Source organism: Antechinus flavipes, chromosome 3 (genome assembly GCF_016432865.1).
Source record: "Antechinus flavipes isolate AdamAnt ecotype Samford, QLD, Australia chromosome 3, AdamAnt_v2, whole genome shotgun sequence".
NCBI lineage: Eukaryota > Metazoa > Chordata > Mammalia > Dasyuromorphia > Dasyuridae > Antechinus > Antechinus flavipes.
This window is the reverse complement of record NC_067400.1, coordinates 395,719,413-395,740,367: the sequence shown is the minus strand read 5'-3', so window position 1 is coordinate 395,740,367 and position 20,955 is coordinate 395,719,413. Positions and strand designations below refer to the sequence as shown.

Sequence of the window (20,955 nt, the reverse complement as noted above, 5' to 3'; positions counted from 1 at the left end):
ACTGTTAAGTGGATAATTGATTCTCTTTTATGGCATTTTGCACCATTGTCGTGGGTTTTGTTGTCTTTTGCTGTTGACTTTATTCATATTGTAGTAATTGTGTATAATGTTCTTTTAGCTGTTTTAATCAGCCTGAATCACTTTATGTAAGTATTCTCATGCTTCTGTGAATTTTTCGTATTTGCAATTTCTTATAGTGATATATGTAGTTTTTTTCATTACATTCATATGCCACAGTTTGGTCAATCTTGCCTCAATTATCAGGCACACATTTTGTTTTGGGCTTTTTGCTAACACAAAATATTACTGCTTTCTATGTGTTTCAGCATATATCCATGATTCTTTTCTTGCAATCAGAAATTTTCCTGGATCAGAGTCCCAGAAATAGTATCTGTTCTTCAAGAGTATAGTAATTTATACAAGGAAAATTTATTTTTTAGGATAATTGAACCAATTCACAACCCAGAAGTAGGGAATTTGAGTTTCTGACATTCCACAAGGCCTTCTAATATTGAGTTTCCAATCTTTTGTCATTCTTTTGGTCACTGAACATTAGAGGATTTAGAGATTACTGGTGATTTCTATTTCATATTTTGAAAACTTTGTTTATATTATTTGTTCTCTTGTTTATTTGGAAAATGGTTTTTCATTTTTTTTTAGATTTCTGCAACTTCCCTATATATTTTTGGGTATTTAACTTTTATTACAGATTGAATGTAAAGCTTTTTTTCACAATCCATATCTTTTCTTTTGGTTCTAGCAGGATTGATTTTATTTATGAAAAGGCTTTTAAATTTTATATAGTTATACTGTGTCTGATTATGATTTTTCTTTTACCTATAGTTATGTCAGATATAACTTCCCCTGCTTTTCTAAGATTTTTGGTACAATTTTTTATGTTTAGAACATTTGTGCATTTGGAATTTATTGTGATATGTAGTATAAGATGCTAATCTTAAACTATTTTTAGCCAAATTGCTTTCCAGTTCTCCCAGAAGTTCTTATTGAATAAAGATTCTTACCTTTAGTAGTTGGCATTCTTTTTTGGTCAACTGCTATGTACATAAGTTTCTGGATCTTGCTTGTCTAGGTTATTTTAATAACATATTTTTCTATTTCTTATCTAGTACCAGCTAGCTTTAATATTTGTTATTTAATATTTAATATTTGTTGCTCAAAATCTGGTAGCAGACAAGCCCTCGATCCTTTCTTTTTTAGTAAAAATTTATATCCCTTGATATTTTTTACTTTTTATTTTTAAAAATAATTTTTAGAGTTATGTTTTACTTAGCAAAATACCTTTGGTTATTTGAGATAGCACCAAATCTGTAGGATGACTTTAAAAGCATCATAATTTTTACTTATTGATATGGACATGGTTTTTTTTTTTTACTTCAGCAAACTTGAAAAATACATTTAGAAATGGGATCTTCTCTAAAATGATCACAGCACTTAACTTAGGCTTTGGGCAAAGTTTTTAAATTGTTTTACCTCCACAGTGAAATTCTCAACACAATCTCTTGACTCAGTTTAAAAGTAAAGTAGTAGAACAAAATATTTGCTTATTTTGGGATACAGTTATGAATTTTTGAGTGATGGCAATACCAATTCTTGCTTTAACATCTGCAAAATTACTGAATACATCAAAAGTAATATTAAAAATGTACCTTGCTGCATATTCTGTAAGTTATCTTTTAGATCAGGAATTCTTAACCTGCAGTCCATGGATGTTTCATGGGGTACATAAACTTGAATGGGGAAAAAAATACATCCTATTTTCAATAGCTTCTGACTGAAATTTGGTATTTCTTTCAGTTATTTAAAACCATTGTTCTCAAAAGGGAGCTATGACACAAAAAAGTTTAAGATCCCCTTCCTGGCACATTCTAAGTGTCTTTATGTAGTATAGTTGTTACTTTGCCACTGTATTAAAAGTCTGAATTTTAGTTATAGAGGAAATAGCTGACATTTTTCTCATAACAGTCTCTCTGAAAGAATCATTTCATTATGATTTTCTTATGCCTTCCTCTTACTGCTTCCTCCTTTTTCTTCTTCTTTCTCCTCCTTCCCTTCCCTCTTCTTCCTTTCTTTTGTCCTCTTTCCTTCATCCTCTTCCCTTTCCTTTCTTCCTCTTTTTCCCTTTGTCCCTCCTCTGTCACTTCTCTTTTTCCATATCTTGCCCTCTCCCTTTCCTTCTTCTTTCTGCACACTCATATGTTTACTTGTGTTTATGTGTTTCTTTTCATGTGAGTTGAAATTTGTAGAATTGATTCAGAAATTCAGGTCCCATTTCTATCCTCTCACCTCTTCTTTCCCCAGCTTTCTCCCTGACACTTTTATGTATTTATATCAGAGAACCTAGGAGTTGGAAGGTACTTCTAAAGTCATTTAATCCCCCACTTACTGAAATAAGAATTTCTGTTCACTGAGAGAATAACTCTCAGTTATAACTTAGAAGTGGCCACTTACCTTTTCCTGAAGACCTCATGAGGAACAATCCACCACGTCCTAAAGCAAATTAGTTCACTTCCAGATAATTTATTTTCTTATAATAAACTTAAATTTACTTCTCTTTAGCCTCTACCCACTGATTCTCATTGGGTTCTATGGGACCAAACAGAACAAATTTAATTTCTCTTCTAGTTATGGTACTTAATACATAAAGATAATTATCAAGTCTCCCATAAGTCTTGTTACCTATAAACTAAACATCCACAGTACTTTTAATTCATACATACAGTACCTTTAATTCGTATCTTGAGACCTTTCATCATCCTGCTTGCTCTCCCCTGGTTTCTTTCAAGTTATCAGTCAATCATTGTTCTTAAAAATGAGACATTCAGACCTGATTATAGTGTTCCAGAAATGATCTGACCACCAGAGAATCGCAGGGCTGCCATCTCCCTAAGCCTGAGGGCTATCTGGCCTTTCTTAAGATAGCTTAAGATCATAATAGCTTTTCTTTCTTCTACTCTACATAATTGATTCTTAATAAACTTATTTTCAGTGAGAACCCTAAATTGTTCTCAGGTAAACTATAGTATAACCCTGTGTCTCTCCCATATGGTACTTGCAAGGTTGATTTTTTTAAAAAACCCAAATACAAAATTTTATTATTCTTATTCAGTTTCATCTTATTAGATTTTGTTGTGTTACAGTTCTCTTTTATTATCCTGCCTCAGTTTTCCTAATTGTTCTGATTCAGGTTCATTAGGACTGATAGAATTCAGGGCGAGTTACTCTACTTGTAAATGTGTAAACTCAAGATAAGGGGGAGTTCAGACTTCCTGGCTCCTAATCCTCCTAAGTCATCAAGAATTTATGGTCCTAACCCCCTATCCTGTCGTTGTTCTTCTTGAGCCCAACTTATTTGAATGTCTGGTGCCTCCCCTCCACCCTGTCAGAAGCAGATTGATAATCCCTTTCAAGATCTCAGTGCTCTGACTCCTCCCCTGCCTCAGTCTATCCCCTGGTAACCTGGAGCCATATGCATATATACTTCATGGGAAGTACACATTAGCTTCTGGATGCTTTGGACATCAGCCCTGGGGGCATCATGCCCCCAGAACAATCTCTCCTTTTCAAATAAAATATTTAAACTCTCTAATCTCTATCTTGCCTCAGTTTCTCCAGCATTACAGTTTGGCCCAACATTTTAGCCTGGCTAGATTTTTGGATCTTAGTTCAGTCAAGACCATTTTGCACCAATTGCAAATTCAATAAGCCTACTACATTTTTATTGAAAACATTAATAAAAATGTTAAACATCATAGGGCCAGCCATGGATTCCTCTAATAGCATACCATTCAAGACCTCTTTCAAAGTTGACATTGAATTATTTATTAATAATCCTTTGGGATTGGGATAAAAGTTTAGCCATTTTTGAATTCATCTACTTGTAAAAACAAACAAATAAGCAAAAACAACAAAAATCCAACCACTTAATAATGTCCCTTGACATATCTAGTCCCTATAAATCCTCATCTTGCCTGTAAGAAAAACACAAGATTTTGTCAAATGCTTTGCTAATCAAAGTAAACTAGATTTCTAGTATTCCTGATCTAGTATGACTTATTGATGAAGCTATAATGGTTTTCTGTGATCACCATTTTCTTTTCTAGATAGTCACTTTTCAAAATTCATTCTAGAATTTTTGTCTTCAATATAAGTTCAGTTCAAGGGTTTTGTTTTCAGACTTTATCTTCCAACTTTTTTTTTAAATCAGGAAGAAAGTTGCTCTTCTCCAATCCTACAATATGCCCTTTCTACCTCCTTGCTTTTGTCAGTTTCAAATCTCTATTTATCCATTTTTATTCTCTAGTAACAAATCTAAATACCATTCTCCTTGGTAAAAGAAAAACCAAAAAAAGAAGTAATCAATTCTTCTTTTCCCCCCATTCTCCATTTTCATCATCTCATTCACCCTGATCACAGATCCTGAACCTTCTTCTTTCCCCTCCCACGATGATATATCCTTTAAAAAACAGCACAACTCTTTATATCTCTTCTTTTACTTAGGTAGTAATATCTATATGGTTGCCAAATTTAATTCATTTTTTAAATCAGAAAATTAGAATTAATTAATTGTCCACGAGACAGAATGGAATGGATATGACAGAGGCAAATGTGGGCTTGATGCAAAGAAAAACTTCTAAAAAGTAGATCTCCCTATTTAGTAGTGGGCAGCTAGGTGGCAGAGTGGATAGAATGAAAGGTCTGGAGTCAGGAAGATTCCTCTTCCTGAATTCAAATTTGGTCTCAGATACTTACATTGAGCCATTCACTTAATTTCATTTTCCTCAGTATCCTGAGGTGGAGAAGATGGCAAACTACTATATTATCTTTGCAAAGAAAACCCAAAAATGGGTTCACAAAGAGTCATTCACAACTGAACGACAAATTTCATAGTGGATTCCCCAGAATTTGCTGTTATAGATGGTATTCTTGGTTGGGTATGAATTGGATTAGGTGACCTTTGAGATTCTCTGAACTCCATCTTCCAAGATTATGCTGTAGGATACAGGTGATGCTCCTTATTGACAGGGCTCAGGAGAGTGTGCATAAGGGTGTTGCTGAATGTAAAACAAGCATATAATTAGCAGTCACTTCCACATGTTCTATATCCACCAAGAAAACTTCTGCTATTGCTGTTTCTATAGTTGTTATCTAATAGCCTGTAGCTGTTTGGGACTTGGGTATTTGTTCTCATACTTTAGCTTTGTAAGCAAAAGCTTGGTAAAAGACCAGCATGTGACAGCTTGTTGCACACTGGGGGTGTGGCGTCTGGCAGGGGCTGTTATTCCCCAGCATTCTATAGAAGCCCTTCATGGCTTGAAATTATTGTTCATTGGGTTACTGCAGTGACTTTCCCTTAGAATAAAACTCATTACAACTAATTCTGAGATCACTACAGGAGAGACTGAATAATTACATATCTTATGTTTAAAGGACACAAAAAGCAGCCTTGTTACAGTGGTAGAAACGTCATTGAACCTGACTCTGACACATATTATACTATGACGCTGGGAAATCCAGATAATGTCTCTCTGCATCAAGACAACTCCCTAAGCTTATAAATTGCAGAGAAGGTAAATTCTTCACCAGCAGTTGTCTACTCATATGTTCTGCATTCAAGTTTTGACTTTGCCACAAATTTTCTGTGTAATCTGAAGTGAGTCACTTGAATGTTCTGTGCCTCAGTTTCCTCACATGCAAAATGAGGATTTAGACATACTCTAAGGTCTGTTCTAGTTTAGGATTTTGTGAATCTAAGTCAATAGGTAGAACTGGAAGGGGACCAAAAAAAAAAAATCCGTTGCCCAATCTACCAGGTCTCAACCTCCCCATCATCATGTGCTTGTCAAAGAGCCATTGTCCCAGCATGAAATGTACATACCTACTCAAGAGTACAAGTTTCTTCTTGTTAATATGAAATATTTATTGCATTAGCACCCTCTTTATAGGCTCAGATTGTACAGTTGTGAGATGGATACTGCTGATTCAGGAACTAATATTGGCATGTAAGTTTAAAGGAAATATTTTCTCAGCATATAAAAAAATCTTAATAAATCCCACATGACATATTAACAACTAAGAAAGGAAAGGGAAGCTACTAAAAAATGGAGTGAGTATGTTAACAAATGATGGCAAGATGAATATCATTTCTGCCTTATTGGCAAACAGATTCTTACTCATAACATTTAGATTTCAAGAAATTGGTTCTGTAGAGATTAGCAATCAAGCCAAGCTATATCTTTTTGTGGAAAACAAAAGAAACAAGTATTTAGCAATTCATATAGGGTGGGTTTTTATTGGTCACGTATGTTTTATTGTTTTTAGACAGAATCAAAGACTAGAGTCTGCATAAGCTAATTTTCAGGGACCAGCACTTAGGAAGGAGGAAACAGCAGTTGGATTCTCAGCTTCACTGGTTCACTTAGTCTTTAAATTGTTATCTGAGAATGCAGAATGATGAAACATTCTTTTTGCTTTCTGATAGAGAAGTGATGAACACAAATAAGATAGTTTTTTAAATGGCCAATGTTAGAATTTGTTTCTCAAGACTATGAATATTTGATACAAGGATTTTATGTTTCTTTCATTTTGTAGAGGAAACTTGGAGGAGAAAGACTTAGCAATGGGTTAATAAGTTTGTTAAAAATTCATTTTTTAAATTTAAAAATTTTTAAAGAGGGTCATTAAAGCCTTGTTTAAAATGTGTTGAAAAAAACTGAAGGAAGTTCAGGAAGAAACATACAAATGGAACAATTTTGAAAATAACTGCTAAATAGAAAAAATAGCTCCATGGTTAATCTTTTTTTTCCTTGTTCTGCTAGGTATTTTACATAAATGTTCATCTTATTTGGTATTTGTTCAATTCAGAATTTTAAAAGTGAAGGATAGGTCCCCCCAAATTGCTTTTTTAATGTAGAATTGTCTGAATAATGGTTTGTTTGGGAAATCAACTTAATTTGGAATAGTGCTTCTCAATCTATTGGCCTGTGGACCTTTTAGAATCTTCCAAGCTATTTCTAGTGATTTACGAATCTATGTGGGCACCAAGCATAATCATTTTGAACTTTATTTGGCAGTGACAGAATGTGCAGCATGGCTTAGTATGACAAATTCTGTAGGCAGAATAATGTCTTTCACATGTATGACTGTTTTAAAAATACATATGGATACTTCTGATCAATAAAGTAAAAATTCAAATAAAAATGTTGCTGAAATTTAGAAAAAAATTGTCATTTAATACTTTTGGCTAAGATACTTGAATGGTTTTTATTTTTATTTTTATTTATTTATTATTTTGGTGACCCATGTGTCCAGGAAATTAATATGGCCTAGTCTTTGTCTCAAAAGGAGTCAATTGATGGTTGTATGTTAGTACTGATATCTGAGGATTAAAATATTCTTTATCTCTATAATCCCTTATAACTTTTAGTCTGTCTAGCTGAAAAATTTTAAATTTATAGCTCCTAAATAAACATATTTTACTCATGTCACTGAATAAATTAGCATCCTTATTTAAGTACATTCAATATAATCATCTGCTACTTTTCCCCACCACTATAATGAGGAAGAAAATGCCCTCTACTTTCTTTCCTGTTCTAGTATATAGTATCTTTTGCCACTCATATTTTGAATAGGAGTTGTTTTCAGGTGGCAATATGAGAAATTTTTTTTCTTTATAATACAGAATCATCTTCAATGATGTTTTGTTTCACTGTATCATAGTAGCAAAGAAGCAAAACTGGGTTCTCAAAGATTGTGTCCATAAAAGGGATATTAGTTCTGGCCATTTGGTATAGTGGGAAGAGATCTCACTGGAAATTAACAAAACGTTTATTTGAGTCCTGGCTCCGCTGCTAATTTTCTGTGTACCTTGGGGTCTCAGTTTCCTTACATGTAAAATTATATATAAGATCTATTAGGTACTTGCTGTGTGCCAGTTACTGTATTAAGTGCTGGGCATATAAATGAAAGCAAACAGTCTCTGCCTTTAAGGAGCTTACATTTTAATGGGGGAAGACAACACATAGGAAGTGTTGGAAAAGATGGAAAAAGTAGGATGTAGATGTAGACTGCTAGAAGTGACAGGTTTGTTTCTCTATAAGCCAAGGCAAAAAGCACACTTTTTAGAGATTACAACTATGGTACCAGAACAGGGAAGATAGTGAAAGAGTAAGGCTCTTGTTGAGGAGGTATGATCCCAAGTATTTCTAAGCTTGAGGAGGTTTTTTGAATGGTTCTAGCTAAAAAATTGTGTCCAAGAATCAAACTAGTCAAATTCAGAAAGGCTTTTCACAAAAACATTGGCCACTAGGTAATGAATTTTGTTGTCCAAAAGAACTAGGGCATAGAATAATAATGATCTTTGTAAATTGAAGGAATATTCTTCCCATTAGAGACCCAGTTATTTGAAGTAAAATTGAAGTATTTTGACACTGGAAGAGAACTAAGAAATCTAATTTAGCCCCTCATTTCACAAGTGAGAAAATTCAGATCCAGTGGGGAAATGACTTGTCCAGTATAATACACTGCTTTTTCTTCTGTCCTATTCCTTCATATGGTTCAAGTGTCATTTATTTTGACTTTGTAGATGTTGAATGAGTGAATGAAAAAGTATTGTTTACCATGTGCAAGGAACTGAAGAAGTGATGAGATTCTGAACTATGGGGTAGCCATATGAGTAGAGTGAAGGGGATGAATATGAGATATGTTGTGATAAAAAATTAACAAGAGTTAGCAATTGATTGGCTATCGAGGATGAGAGAGAAGTTGAGGACTATGCTAAGGTTACAAATTTGGGTGAATGGAAGGATGGTAGGTATTCTTTATAGAAATAGGTAAAATTCAGAAGAGGAGTGAAATTTTTGGGGAAAATAATTATTTCTGTTTTGGGCATGTTGAATTTGAGATGCATATGGGTCCACTAGTTTGCAATGTCCTTTAATCAGTTGGTGATAAAGAATTGGAGATAAGAGGGATGACTTGAGCTTACTCTATTTATCTAGTGTCATATACATAGAGATATCTGTGAACCCATGAGAGTTGATGAGGTCTCCAAGAAAGAGAGAGTTGAGAATGGAAAAGGGAGCTCAGGACATAGCCTTGGAATATACTCACAATTAGAGGATGAGATACAGATGATAACCTAGCAAAGGAAACTAAGATGGAAACTGAGATTGGAAACTCAGTCTGGTAGAAGTACCAAGAAAATAGTTCCATGAAAATTCATAGAGAAGAGAATGTCTAAGAAAAGAGAATGATCATTGATGTCAAGTGATGCAGAAAAATCGAGAACATTGAGAATTGTTTTTTAAAAAAAGGTAATCAGTTTAAAAAACAGAGAGAGATGTATTGATGTTGAATGATAAGGTTGGAAGCCAGATTGCCAAGGATTGAAATGTGTAAGAAGCAGAGGCAACAAGAATAGAAAGTTTTTGTTTGTTTTTTGTTTTTTTTTTTAAGTTGGGCTGTGAGCAGGATGAAAGATTAGAAGATCAGAGGGCAGCTAGGTCAAGTGGGAGCTTTTTAAAATGAAGAAACTTGGGCTTGTTGGTAGGCAACAGGGAAGAAATTAATTGGGAAAGGCTGAAGATTATCAAGAGATGATTATGGGGCAAACTGCTGAAGGCATTTTAAGGTGATAGGATCAAAGATAAAGTAGAAATTAGTGTCTCAATTATGACTACATGTGAAGAAAGATGAACGAGAATGAATTAAGAAAGAATCCTAATGAGAATTTAGGGAGTAACTAAAAATTATGATACCTTGCATTGAAGTTGTGGGGGGCAGGTTTGGACCAAAGCCATAATTTCATTGGAATAGGGGACTTCTGGGTGAAGCTATTTCCTCTATCAATGCAAATGACCACTACGCAACTGCTGTGAAAGTAATCATTTTATTCAAGAAAATTCCCATAAACTTAAGATGGAAAATGCTATCCGCATCCAGAGAGAGAATTATGGAGACTGAATGTGGATCAAAGAATAATATTTTTACCTTTTTGTTTGTTTGCTTTTCTCTTTTTTCCCATTTTGTTATGATTTTTCTTGCACAATATGACCAATATGGAATAATATTTTAAAAGGATTGTACATGTATAACTTATATCAGATTGCTTGTTTCTTGGGAAGGAGAAAAGAGTTGGAGCATAAAATCTTACAAAAATGAATGCTGCAAACTATTTTTATATGAATTGAACAATAAAATTAAAATACTATTGAGGAAAAAAAAAACATCTAATCATTTTAGAAAAATGCCTAGGGCACTGAGAAACTATAACTTGCCTAGGAATATGTGAGAAATGGAACCTGAACCCATATCTTCCTGATCTCAAAACCAGGCTTTCTGTATACTATATCATTTGTTAAACCTTTATTGCACAAGTTTAATGTGTCATATATTCAATGTTAAATTGTTAGTAAAATGTTAAATTATATGTTTTTTAATTCATGTATCTTTTCTTTTTTTTTTCTTTTTTGCTGGGGCAATTGGGGTTAAGTGACTTGCCCATGGTCACATAGCCAAGAAGTGTTAAGTGTCTGAAATTTGAACTCAGGTTCTTCTGACTTCAGGGTTGGTGCATCCACTATACCAGCTAGCTGCCCACTATGTATCTTTTCAATATCTGCAACATAAAAAAGCTTCTAGATGTTCTTTCATTCTCTTGGCAACTGGGTCTACACACTGCCAGAGAAAATAACTTACAATATAATTGGCTATTTTTCTTTTCAATAGCTTTAGTCTTTCTTCTTTCACTTTGTATTATTTATATTTATAAATCACAATCCTAGAAGAGAAATGCTTCACCCATTGCATCCAAGGCTACCATGTCAGAATTCCTTTCAAGTGATCGAGTACTATTACCTAACCAAAACTGTAATTTGATCATTAAGCCCTGGAAATCGACTACAATCTTTCCTGATGGCCAATTAATATCAGTGATCCCTTAAGAGTAAATTCTATCTTCAGCTGCTAATAAATTTTAAGTGGCCTTGAAATTTACACTGAGTTATATCTTACACAAGGTGTTTCACTGTTTCTCTTAAAAGGAACTAATTTTTTAAATTGTTTATATTATCTTTGGTGAGAAAAATTAGGTATGTCCAACATTCTATATTTAGACTAAGAGCTTTTTTTCATCTTGGTTTATACCAAGAGCATATTAAAATTAACCTTCCCTTCTCTATCATCACCCACAGGCATGAATTTATCATTCTCAAGAACTTCAGTGATTCCACACTATTACCTGCTGAGGAAAAGAAAAAATTTCTTTTCAAAGGCATTTCAAAGCCCCCCTCATTCTGACTTGTCTTTATTTCATGATGATTTCATTCATACATTCTACATTCCATATGCAATGATTCACTTTTCCCATTCTCATCTTACCCACTCTTGCCTTGATGGTTTTGTAGATTCCATCCTCTAGATCGGGAATGCATCATATCCCCCACAACTCTACCTAGTATAGCTCTTTCCTATCCATCAAGTACATCTAGTACAATCTCTTCCCTTGCTTAATCGAATCAGCTTTGCCTCTCACCTCTTTGAATCTCTTATATGACTTTGTTTGACTTCATATATACATAATCATATTTTAACCCCAAATGGGGTCATAAAGAGACTGAACACATTGAAAACTCAGCAACAACAAATTTGTATTATTTGTATCCATGTCTCACCACTCCTTTTGGATTTATAAGCTCCTTGTAGAGAAGAACCAATCCCCAGGGGCAACATAGTGAAAGTGATTAGTAAAAATGACTTTTGAGTTCGTACTCACTTTTCATATAGGTCCATGCTTTTAAATTTTTTTTAGATCTATGTACAATTGATCAAAAAGACAAATTGTACTAATTTCCATTTCTGAAATATGCCAAAGAACATCTTAGGTATTTTTGGTTTAGAAGTAATTATTTCTTTGGAGATATTTTTAAAGTCAACCATAAGCATTTGGTCTAGTTCTTAGCTTAATGTGACTCATCTCAAAGTGGGAAAGAACACTACATTTGAAGGGCTGAAATTGAGAATCATAAGACTCAACTTGGAATCCTGGGTGTGATGCTTAATTTGTGACCTTAGTCTTTGTTTTCCTTATCTTTGAGAGGAGGACATTGAATTAGATGATCTCCAAGGGCCTTTTAACCCTAAAGCTATAATCCTAGGACGTTAGTTTTTGTAAATTTATTTTCAATATATTGACTTTGAATCTCATCAGTTTGATTCAGACTTTTCCCAATGATCTTGGGATGAAGAGAGCAATCTACACCCAGAGAGAGGACTATGGGAACTGAGTGTGGTTCACACATAGCATTTTCATTCTTTTTGTTGTTGTTTGCTTGTATTTTATTTTCTTTCTCATTTTTTTGTTTGATTTGATTTTTCTTGTACAGCAAGATAATTGTATAAATATGTATGCATATGTTAGATTGAACACATTTCTACCATGTTTAACATAAATTGGACTATTTGACATCTAGGGGAGGGAGTAGGGGAAAGGGGAGTAATTAGAACATAAGATTTTGCAAGGGTTAATGTTGGAAAATTATCCATGTATGTTTTGAAAATAAAAAGCTTTAATGAAAAATTTTTAAAAAGAAATCTCATCAGTTATTTGATTTAAGAAAATATTAGGATTGGCAAAATGATGTTAAAACCACTTCACCTTTCCTACAGAAATAATGTGTAGAGATAAATAAAATAATTATTTTATCTTTTAAAGCTTTGCACTTCTTATGTCTTAAACAATACTTGAATACATGAGAGAATATTTATTTGCTGATTATTCTTAATTCTATTATCCAAAATAATGAAGAATTATTCTCACCTTTGTTAAGTTATGAATACAAACATCAGGAGCATGTTTATAGTATATGGGTTTTGTGAATTGAAACATGCAATTCATAAAATAAAAATTTAAAGGGATGTGTTTTGCCCAAGCATAGGATTAATTTTATTGATGACTTTCTGAAAAGTGTATCAAACATGAATCATTTTTGCCTGGGTATTAGACACCCAGAATGATGTGGTTAGGGAACCAAATGATATGATCAGTGGCAGTGCAGAGAGTAGTGGGAACCCCTCTTTGGTCAGCACAGGTCCAACATAAAAGAATTCATGACGAAAGGAAGTTTATTGTTGGCACTGCAGAAGTGAGCTTTTGCTAATAAGACTGATTTCCAAGTGACAAAGTCCTGCCAGGGAGATAAAGGTCCTAGCAGAGAAATCCTGGCAGAGAGATAAACAAAGATATTAACACTGAGAAGAGAATGTCTTCATAGCGGGCAGGGGTCCTGACAGGCAGCTATGAAAAGGAGAGAGAGAGGTTTCTTGACAAGGCATGATCCTGCTTTGGACCTCTGCAAAGAAATGAGCCCCGAATTGCCCTTTAATAGGAAATTTGAGACTACAGTTTCAATTGAATGAAATTACTTCAATGTTGTCACTGCCCCCAGGCCTAGATTTCCAGTTGAATAAGATCACTTAAGTTCCTGCTAAGTAGGAGTGGTCCTGGACTAATTTTCAGCTCAATAGACAATACAGCTACTCAATAGAAATATCAGGTCCCCATCTCCAGCTAAATGAGACCACTTAAGTTTGAGCTAAGTAGGAAGTGGGCCTGGGCCAATCTTTTTTTTTTTTTAATTTAATCGCCTTTTATATACAAAACATATACATGGATAATTTTTCATCATTGACCCTTGCAAAAACTTCTGTTTCAACTTTTCCCCTCCTTCCCTCTACCTCCTCCCCTAAATACCAGGTAGTCCCATACACGTTAAATATGTTAAAGTATATGTTAAATACAATACATGTATACATATTTATACAGTTATCTTGTTGCATAAGAAAGATCGGATTTAGAAAGAAGATAAAAATAACCTGAGGAGAAAAAACAAAAATGTAAGCAAATAATAACAGAAAGACTGGAAATGTTATGTTGTGGTCTGAAGTCATTTCCCAGTGTTCTTTCTCTGGGTTTAGCTGGTTTTGTTCATTACAGATCAATTGGAAGTGATTTGGATCCTCTCATTGTTGAAGATGGCCACATCCATCAGAATTGATCATCATATAGTATTGTTATTGAAGTGTATAATGTTCTCCCAGTTCTGCTCATTTCACTTAACATCAGTTCTGTATTGATCATGCTGGTCATTACTTATAAAATAATAATATTCCATAATATTCATATGCCACAATGTATTCAACCATTCTCTAATTGGTGGGCATCCCTTCAATTTCTTTCCAGTTTCTAGCCACTATGAAAAGGACTGACACAAACATTTTTGCACATGTGGGTCCCTAGGCCAATCTTAATGAAACCACTTAACTGCCTAGAAGGGTGTGTCCCTGTTAGGAGAGTTTCAGGGATCACTCCAAGAGTCAAGAATAGTTTCAGGGTTTACTCCCATCAAGAAGACAATTTTTGTAACTCTAAACTATTGATAAAAGCAATAGCATATTTAGGATGTATTTGATTCAAAAGACAAGATTATAATTGTAAATAGACTAGTAATCCCTTGGAAGCCAAGAGATATTGGGTTTATACAGTCTGGCCAGCAAAGGATAATTGCTTAGCGCTGATATAGTAAATTTATTTTTTTGATAATTGGTGGTGAAAGCTGATACTCATTTTTTCCAAAATTTCACTAATATCTTTTTATTTTTCAATCATCTACATTTCATCCTCTCTCAGAGAACCATCTCATATCAATCATGTATAACAAGATTTTTTTTAAACAGGAAAAATGTTCAGAAAAAGTAACCAATATATCAGTCAAGTCTGACATTATATACAATGTTAACATAATCTTAGTCTTTTACTTCTCCAGAAAAAGAAGGAAGGTGCTACTTTATATCTCTTCTCTAGGATCAAGCTTGGGTATTATTATACTTTCATAGCATTCAGATTCATTTATTTTGTTGTTCTTTTCTTTTGCATTATTGGGAGTCCTTGTATATTTTGTTTTCCTGATTTTGTTTGTTTCACTTTATATCAATACATGCAAATCTTCTGGTGTTATTTTAAAATTCTTCATATTCATCTTATATCATAATAATATCCCATTTTGTAGTATTTTTGTGCCACATTTTGTTTAACCATATCTCAAAATGATAGGCATCTGCATTGTTTCCCCTTCTTTGAAATGACAAAAATATGGTGCTTTAAATATATTGTAATATACAAATGTTGAAGGGTGAGAGGTGAGAGGTGAGAGATAACCTACAATGACAACCTACAGGTTGGTGAAAGAATTCTCAGTCCCAATGTCCAAGAGAGGTATTTTGGAAAAAAAAAAAGTGGGTTTATTACACTGAGAAGTTCCCTTAGTGGGCTATTTCCTGATAGGAATTAGTAAAGGTTGGGGTACAGAATCTTGTTTTTTTTTTTATTAGCCTTCTGTGGTTTGGGACTAGGGAACGATTAGGGGTTAACTTTCAAATCAATAAAGAGTGGGTGATTGTTTCCCAGACCAAAGTGATTACCAGATCAATTGGAAAGTGGGAGATTCTCTCAAAAACCAGTTAGGAGGGTGGGGATCATTTTTAGGAATTTCCCCAGGCCAGGTGGCCCACTCTCCACAAAGATTAGGGAGACACAGAATCCTTATTACATTATAAGGATTTTCTTTTTGTCATTTACTCCCTTGCGGTATTTGCTTAGCAGTAGGATGTTTTAGTTCAACTGACATTTTAGTTACTTTTTTTAAAAGCATAATTCCAAATTACTTTCTAGATAGAATTGGATTGCTCAGGTTCACACAACTAATAAGTTTTAGAGATGAGATTCAGACCCAGATCTTCTAACTCTTAAGCAAATCAGATTAAATCTACTGTAAAGGAAATTGTCTGTGAAAAGAACAACAAAAAGTAATAATAAGAGTTGATTTCCAAATTACTTACAAAAGAACCATAAAATATTTAACTGTGTAGGTTTCTTCAATATGAATCCCAGGGTAATCATTATATATTATTAAGCACCTCTTAGTACATATCTCTATCATAATTGTTGTTTAAATCAAGTTTGTTCTTTCATTCTCAAAGAAGACCCATGATTTCAGATGGGGTAATATCTTGACTTGAAGTTGAATTGGATTTAAGTGAGACAGGACTGTACAAAGAAATCAGATTTATAGATTACTGGAGCTGAATGGAACCTTAAGTTTATGGATGAGAAACTGAGGTTACAGGAGGTTATGATTTGCCACAGTTTATAATCAATTATTGAATGAGAACTAAAACTAAAAACATTGTTCTCCTGACTTGTACTCCAGTGTCCTTTTCACTTGCTTATTCAAGCATTGATCTTTGGAGGATATTTTAGTGGTAAAGTAGTCATTTGATCTCAGACTTGAAATGCCATGTTTTTTATTTTATGTTTAAAGAATATATCCATTAACCACTATACTTGTTTCTCTTAGCAAAGGCTTGTAAATGTGATTATATATTTTGCTGGAATAAAAAAAGAGTGTAGATCGGAGGGCTTTATAATATGACTTAGACTAGTCTAAGTCACTTTTCATTTTAAAATTCCTGATCTAACCCTATCCCTTCATATTACATATGAGAATGTCAGAGCCCATAGAGCACAATCACAGATCTACTTTGTGAAATTTAGTCCCAATCCTTTAAGAGGTTAAAGTGTTCTAATACTATTATAGAAATTCATAAAACTGCACAACAATCTATTAGATTCAACAATTTGTATTATTGAAACATTGAATTATTGGAATTCATTTGCATAATGAAGTTTTATTATACTTTATACTATATTATTTATATAGCTATTATTATCATATTTATTTATTTTTATCATGCTTTAGTGAATTTGTTCAGGATGCAGTTCCCTGTGGCCTTTAAGTTTGTATCTGTGAGTGACAGGTTTATTTCTCAGCTTCTCATATAGCCATCAATATTTGGGAAACTAATAGAGGCTTTCTGTTGCTAGTGATGCATCTGCAGGTGTCCATGTAACTAGTTAGACTTAGGAAGGACTGAAATTGTCTCCTCATATGCAAAAATCTTTTGAGGGTCCCTTGATCAGCAAGGATATCAAATCAATCAATAATTAATGAAATAAAGACAATTCTTTGGAAGAACAAATATTGAAACTGAAACCTAAATATTTTACATAATGATTCACTGGAATCAGATTCACTGGGAAAAACGCTAATGTTGTGAAAGATTGAAGACAAAAGGAGAAAAGGGTATGGCAAAGGATGAGATGGATAAATAATGTCATGGAAACAATGAACATGAGCTTGGACAGACTTTGGGAAGTAGTAGTAGAGAATAGAAGGATCTGATAGGTTATGTCCACAAAGTCATGAAGAGTTGACTATGACTGAACCACAGAACAACAACATGCAGAAACTAAGCAAGAGTCCTAGCAGTTTATGTAAAACCCTTTAAGATTCCCAGCATATGAAAATACTGAGGAACTAAAACTTATTTTTATCTTCCTGTCTCTAGTACCTAGTATAATGCCTTTCACAGAACAGATATTTAATATTTATTGATTGGACAGCTAGGAGTGCTGGTCTGATGGTACAGTTAGCCCTTCTACATCACAGCTTTCCCTGTGATACTAATATATTTCAGGTCAGCATAAGAAATGAAATGAGAATTTTGGGTGAATTTTGCAGAAGCCACAGACAACATATGAAAGCTAGCAGATGACAGAGAAAAAAGTTTAGAAACTTAGAAATGCAAAAATATATGTATAATATTATATAGTATCAATCCAAATTTTACAATAAGGATTGTAAATACCCATAAAAGAAAAAGAAAAAAAAAATCAAACTTCTTCTCTGGTAAGGAAAAAAAAGGGAGGGCCAAAAAATTTTACTAGAATTTTCCAGATGAGTGGATGGAGTAGTCACCATACTTCTTGTCCCTACAATGTGAAAGGGATAACTGTACTTCATTTTCTTTTTTTACCCTAGGTGTGACCCATGCAGCTATCTGGGCTGCTTGCATTTCTTATCTCAGTGCAGCTGTGCCTCCAGAATTGAGAACTTCAGCGCAGGGAATTCTCCAGGGACTTCATTTGGGTTTAGGAAGAGGATGTGGAGCTATGATTGGTGGAGTTTTGGTCAATTACTTTGGTAAGTAGTGGTCTTTCTCTTAGCTTTTTTCAAATAGCTTACTATTTTTTAGTGACATTCCAAAAGAACTTCATGAATTATTTGAGGGTTTTTTCCCCTTCATTTATTTTTCTAGACCCTTCATTCCCTTTTGATGTATTTTGTGCTATTATAATTTTAAGAGACTTTCCTAATATTATGGGTGGGCCATAAGTGCTAACTTTTTATTAGTTGCTATCCATTGCCCAACTATACTGAGGATGAGTCATGTAAGACCAAGCTGCTTACTGAAGCCTGTATTTCCTTGATAGAAGAAGGTCCTTCCAGATAAGGGAGCAGAGTACTAATATGTTTGGTTTGAGTTAAAGTATCCTTGCAAACTGTTCAAAACCTATAAGGAGGAGACGGGAAGGAGATATAATTCAGTTAGAGTTTAAATCAAAGAAACCTACAAAACCCCAGTATCTGTTGGTGTCACAGTTCTGGTGTCTTGTTCATTGTATCAGACAGTACTTTGGGGATCTGTCAGCTCTACTTAATTAGGCAGCTTTTGGGAACAGCGAAATAGGGAAAGTGATAGAGAACTGGACCTGAAGGTTGTAAGGTCAGAATTCAAATTCAGTATCAGATACTAGCTGAGTCAATTAATCTGTGTCTTTTTCAGTTTCCTCATATGTAAAATGAGGATAATTGAACCGATTCACAGGGTTGTTATGAGAATAAAATCAGTTAATATTTGCAAAGTACTTTGAAAACCTTCCAATGCTATATTATTTTGTTTAGACTTATGAGTACATCGATACAGAGAGTTCCAAGTGAAAAGATTCCCTCTATTAAAACAAATTAGCAATTTCTACAATGTATAGTCTTAAAGAATATGCCTAGGGGCACAGAAAAATAAACTAGTTAGTCCAGGATAATTCTGCTGGTATTTGACCACTTGGGACTTCAATTCAGATCTTCCTGATTTGGAAATCGATTCTAATTACTATGCCTGTGAGCCTCTCATATGTGCAATGATGTAATGAAAATTGCTGCAGAAATCTTGATTGTTAAATTATTTAATGGAAGGTGAAAGTTTGTCAAACCAGAGGCTTCAAAGTCCTATAATCTGTGAATATATTCCTTGCCATCTCAAGTAGATAATAGATAGGGTCACTCTGAGGATCTGTCAGAGGAACATCTATAAAGAGATGAAGAGAGCCATAGAAATCATCTTGCAAAGCTCTCTTTACAAAGGTGGAAACTCATTTTAGTAGATAGAAAGTGGCTTGCTTCAAATCACATACTTCTGTGGTAGACCCAGATGTAGGGTCCTAACCCCTAGTCTGATCCATTTTCTGCTTTATTATTCTGAAACATTTTCCTCTTTGAGTTTGTCTCACTGTGTGACTGATGGAAACCAGGTATTAGAAAAAGAAATACAGTCCTCCTTGTATTTTATGCTTATCTAAGAATTCTGTTGACTGTTTTTTATAGGTGCTGCTGCAACTTTCAGAGGGATTGGAATGGCCTGTCTAGTGATCCTCTTGCTCTTTGCCCTAATACAATGGCTTGCAGTCCCAGATGAGGAAGAAGGTAGGTGTTCTGTCCTTGCTGCTTGTCCTCGATGTTTGGACCTTATAAATGACCATGCATAGCTCTTAGAAACCCAGACAGGCTAATATACCATCTGGCAGAATTTTGCATCCCTGATTCTTCCCAAATCTAGTGATATTTCTTTATTTGTATGTGGACTTTTTTTTTTTTTTTGATTATTAGTGAATATATCCATTAGGTTATGCTATCTCAACTATAGAATTTTGGACTAGAAAGGAGGTCATCTAATCAATTAGTCTTAGATTCAGATATTTTGTTTTAACTGGCTCTTGTTCAAAAGAATCTCTTTGTTTTGGATAGAGGTATGATTGGGCAGTCAGGTGGCATGGTGGGTAGAGAACCAGACATGAAATCAGGAAGACTTATTTCCCTTGCTTTCAAATCTGGCCTTATACACTAGCTCTGTAATTAATTGGGTAAGCTACTTAACCCTGTTTTTCTCAATTTCCTCATTTGTAAGATGAGCTGGAGAAGGAAATGGCAAACTGTAGTATCTTTGGTGAGAAAACCCCAGTGGGATTATGAAGAATTTCACATGACTGAACCATGAATTACAAAAACAGAATTGGGAGAGATTTTAAATTTCAGTATTGCATTAAAGTGAATCAAGCTGATATGGGTATAAGGCTTAAAATATGTGGAGGCCAGGGGCAGCTAGGTGGTGCAGTGGATAGAGCAGCCCTGAAGTGAGGAGGACCTGGGTTCAAATCTGACCTTAGGCACTTAACACTTCCTAGCTGTGTGACCCTAGCCAAGTCACTTAATCCCAATTGCCTCAGCCAAAAAAAAAAAAAAAAATCTGGCAATCCATTCACTGGATCCACAGAGTAGTAGTATTGTTCTCACTGACATCTGTATGGCAATGAAATGGAATACTGTTGTAGAAGATGTCAGTTTTGGAGTACCTTGGGAAGATTTATATGAGCTAATTCAGAGTAAAATGAATGCACACATCCAAGAGAACAATTTATACTACCAAAAAAAAAAAAAACCCCAAAACCCAAACACTTTGAAAGTTACAAAGAAATGACAAACCACAATTGCAGAGAATCATTGATGAAGTATGCTACCCACCTCCTGACAAAAAAAGGTGTTAGATTTGAGGGGCAGAATGAGATGGATATTTTTTGAATATGGTCATTTGGAAATTTGTTTAATTTAACAGTGCATATTTTGTTACCAAAAGCCTCCTTTCCCAGTGTAGAGACTGGGAGGAAAAGAAAATAGATTTTTATTCATTAGGAAAAATATATAAGAACCA

General features: G+C 34.2%; 1 protein-coding gene across 2 annotated transcripts in view; it reads left to right on the top strand.

Moving 5' to 3' along the window:
- The window catches only part of MFSD6 (major facilitator superfamily domain containing 6), a 91,725-nt gene that overhangs the window by 64,335 nt on the left and 6,435 nt on the right, over positions 1-20,955 (top strand). For both annotated transcript variants that reach the window (XM_051985998.1, XM_051985999.1), the window contains exons 4-5: positions 17,955-18,116; positions 19,575-19,673. In XM_051985998.1, coding sequence (XP_051841958.1) covers positions 17,955-18,116; positions 19,575-19,673 — 261 coding nt within the window. The remainder of the gene's footprint in view (positions 1-17,954; positions 18,117-19,574; positions 19,674-20,955) is intronic.